The following is a 4,206-nucleotide window of genomic DNA, read 5'->3' on the forward strand; positions in this document are numbered from 1 at the left end:
TGATTCATGGCATGGTTATCCTTAACACAAATTTTAATATCCTTAACACAAATTTTCTGCATGTTTTCCTAAAATACATGGCATGAAAGAGACTCGAGGACATTCACATCTTGCTCCTTTCAGAGACTACTGGTTTCTTTGGAGACAAGTCATATTACTCAAGAATTTGTGCAAGCAGCAGCTGAAAACTTCTCAGCCTAAGTAGAGCAGAGTTGGGTTTGACTTGGGTGACAGACCTCTGCTCTGACCTGGATGGCCCAGGTTAGTCCGATATTGTCAGATGTCAGAAGCTAATCAGGGCCGGCTCTGGTTAGTATTTGGATGGGAGACAGCCAAGGAAGTCCAGGGCCTCTATGCAAAGGCAGGCAATGTCAGACCAACACTGAGGCTGATTTCGCACTAGAGCTGCCTTGATGTTGCACCGCCGTTTGCCCCGATACTATTGGTCAATTTCACACCCAAAGCCGCGGGTCTGCATTTGACCTGTGGCTTCACCCGATTTCCTCTGCAGTTTCGTGATCCTCAAAAAACAGGATCACAAAACTGCGGGGGTAAATCAGGCGAAGCCGTGAGTCAAAATGCAGCCCCGCGGCTTCGGGTGTGAAATTGACCGATAGTATTGGGGCAAACGGCGGCGCAACATTGAGGCAGCTCTAGTGCGAAATCAGCCCATATGTCTCTTGGCTTGAAAACCCTACAGGGTCACCATAAGTTGGCTGTGACTTGATGGCACTTTCCAGTGAACTTTCAGTCACTCTTGTAAATTTGTTCGTTTTGTATGCTTAGTTTTGTTGGTTAGATTGCTATTGTTTGGTTTATCAGTGCAGCCCACCATTAATATAACAATTCCTCAGACATACCCTCATCCAGTAATGGACTGTCTGCTTGCTAACAATTGCATCTCAGATAAGTAACCAGCTTATGGTTTCTGGGGGTCAGAGGTTACCCCATAACCCTTGGAGTGAATTCCTGCTTTCTGAGCAATACTTCTGTTCAGTGAACCCATGACATTATTTCTTGTGCACATGTTTTACACAGTTCCTGCCTGTACAATTAATGTGAAGTCTGCAGTGTGGGTGCACATGTTTACAGATAACCAGTAGGCTTTCATTTGCCAAACACTACATTAATTGTTCCACAGAAAGCTTGATCTCATAAGATAAGATTTTAGTTTTGTTTAGAGGGTGCAAAATCAAGGCCTCTTTATGTCTCAGGCTCTTAAAAGTCTGCTGAAAGCAGCTATCAGTATGCTTTCTACAGCATTGTTTTCTCAACCTACTGGTTGGGGGGTGGGATATGCTGAACTAATTTTAGAATCCCTACTGGATCCTCATTAAGTCAGCAACTGTAAATGTCACTGTAATTGCCTCTATACAACCGTGTTTAGTGGAGCATTCACAAGTACATTTAATATTGACTGGCTGCTCTTTTAACAAACTCTTTGTTCTTATAATTAGGATGCTAAGAGATTTGTTTCATGTTCTTCTAAAAGACCACCTGAAACAAGAATCAAACCTAATTATATCAATTATACTCTGGAGTGAAAGCACCATCACAGGACTGAGTTAGAAGACATGTAGCCCAAATCTATGTTTATTGGGAAGCAAGTCCCACAGAGTCCAAAATTATTTATTCCCCAGTAAGTGTGCACAGGATTGCAGCCTAAGTGACTTTTTTAAACGTTGTGTAATGCAAAGGGAATTAGGCCTTTGTAAACTGTCCAGAGGACAGCAGAAGACAAGGAGGCCTGGCGTGATGTGGTCCATGGGGTCGTGAAGAGTAGGACTCGACTGTGCAACTGAATAACAAAAATAAACCTGTCCAGGCTAGCCCGATCTTGTCAGATCTGGGAAGCTAAGCAGGGTTGGCCCTGGCTACTGTTTGGAAGGGAGACCATCAAGGAATGCCAGGGTCATGATGTGGAGCCAGGCAATGGCAAACTACGTCTGAACATCTCTTACCTTGTGAACTCTATGGGGTCCCCATAAGTCAGCTGTTACTTGACAGCAACCCCCCACCCCCAGTGCTGCAGTTTATGTTGAATGCGGCAGCCAACAGCTTTACATCAATGGATCTGGATAGTCAACTCATGGTCCATGATTTCCCCCAGCTTTCAGTTTGTGCTTTGACTTATAAATCGCTATAGGACAGGTGAACCTATGGAACAGTCTCTTTTCATGTCACTATAAAAAATGCTGGATGAGAACACATGCCTGGCCAGACACAGAATCCATATAATTTATAATACAAGAAATATTTTTGAAAGAATTCTTTTGCAAAATATTCATATACAGAACTGAGGAATATATTTTAATAGACTGGGATATCTGAGATCACTAGCACAGAGAACTAATGAGCTGTCACAGGGACAAAATATTTTTACCTCATTTAAATAAAAATCTGTTCAGGGGTCATTTCCTGCAGGAACGCACAGGAGCGGAGCTCCGGCAGTAAAGAGCCCAGGGGGCGGGCACATGCAACAAGCCCCACCCCTTGCTCCCAGCAGCCCTGGGCCATGAGGAGCAAGAAGCAGCCCTCCTTTCCATCTTTCCCTCCTTCTTTCCTTCTCTTTCTTTCCCTCTTTACCTCCTTATTTCCTTCCCTTTCCTTCCTTCCTTCCTTCCTGCAAAGATCTGGGCGTTCCCCCCCCATAGCTAGCAATCCAAAAAAGTCCAGTGGAGTCTGAGTGGTGGGTGTTGCCTTCTGACACACTTCCAGTGATGTCAGGGGGTGTGGCATATGCAAATAAGTTATGCTCATGAGTTATGCTAATAAGCTCCTGCACCTCTTTTTCTACAAAATGACCCCTGATTATATTATTATCTGACAAAGGGAGCTTTGACTCTCGAAAGCGTATACCTCAAAATGTTGTTCTCAAGGGCGCTACTGGACTCAAAGTTAGCTGTATTATTACAGTCATTTCTACCTGACTCTGAAATTCAAGGTGTTTATTATGAAGGATAAGCTACTTGTTCATTTTCCCTTACTTTTCATGGGTCTCTGCAAGAAGGAATCATTCAGTGTAGTCCATCCAGGGGGCATCTTTTTTTTTGTGTGACAGGCTCTGACAACTGTAACCTAAAAGTGTTTTGCTCCCCTAGACTTGTTCCCTTGTAATTATGCTTAGCCGATCATCACTTACTATGTTCTGCTGTCATCCGTCTAAGAAGAAAATTATTCTTACCCTGCAGTATTCATCAATAGGTTTTAGTCTTTTCACAGCTACATCTCGAATATGACTTCTCCTGAATAGGATTTTACCTGAGGGAAAAAGAGAGAGAAGATGCAGAGACTGAGCATGCATCTTGACAGAAAGTTCTCAGTGCCACAAACCCCTAGTTCAACAGTGTTTGCATTATGGGGCTGCAGAACACAAGATTACAAAACCCTGGCAATACAAACCTTCACACACCAGTCTTGTAAACAGCCAGCAGCCCCCTTTCTATCCCAAAAGTCAGAAGCCAAGAGGCGAGCTTCTAACTTTCTGGGAACTAAACAAGAAAGTCAGCCCTGCAAGGTAATGAGTTTCCACAAAACAATTAACCTGGTAGGCAAGCACTTGGCCTAGGAAATGGAATTAGGATTGAAGCCACTTGAACACAAATACTACAAATACAATTAAAATAAATGTATTAAAAGTGTGCAAGAATATTTCAAAAAGAATAAGCAGTGAGGAATCAAAAATAAGAAAGCTACTTTATAATTGACTAACTACACAGTAAGATGTTGGTTGAAAATAAGAATAAAAGTTGCAAGATGCAGTCCAACTCTCTCCAGAGTTTAATCCATATCAAGCAAGTTTCAAGGAACGCACCCAAAGTCAAGGAGCAGGAGGCTGCTCATGAACTGCCAGTTGCCAATTGCTAATTGAAAAGACTAATACTTAAGACCAATGGATCCAACATGGTTTTGGACCTGTAAACCAATCAGAAACTTGGCTCATGCCCTGACCTGGATAGCCCAGGCAAGCCCGATCTCATCAGATCTCAGAAGCTAAGCAGGGTCGACTCTGGCAAGTACTTGGATGGGAGACCTCCCTGAAATTCCAGAGGTGGGAGGCGGGGGCAGGTCAGCCACCTCCCTGAATATCCTCCAGGCCCCCAGTAGGGATCAGGCACCAGAGGTCACCATGACTTCCAGGTGCACAGAGACTCTCTCTCTCTCTCTCTCTCTCTCTCTCTCTCTCTCTCTCTCTCTCTCTCTCTC

At 43.7% G+C, this 4,206-nt stretch overlaps 1 protein-coding gene across 1 annotated transcript in view; it reads right to left on the bottom strand.

Annotated features, from left to right (window-relative positions):
* The window catches only part of SH3PXD2A (SH3 and PX domains 2A), a 366,396-nt gene that overhangs the window by 203,762 nt on the left and 158,428 nt on the right, over positions 1-4,206 (bottom strand). The window contains exon 4 of the mRNA XM_015420129.1: positions 3,185-3,261. Within this exon, the coding sequence (XP_015275615.1) occupies positions 3,185-3,261 (77 nt within the window). The remainder of the gene's footprint in view (positions 1-3,184; positions 3,262-4,206) is intronic.

The sequence above is a fragment of the Gekko japonicus genome, unplaced genomic scaffold (genome assembly GCF_001447785.1).
Source record: "Gekko japonicus isolate JY-2015 unplaced genomic scaffold, Gekko_japonicus_V1.1 scaffold29, whole genome shotgun sequence".
In the NCBI taxonomy this organism is placed as follows: domain Eukaryota; kingdom Metazoa; phylum Chordata; class Lepidosauria; order Squamata; family Gekkonidae; genus Gekko; species Gekko japonicus.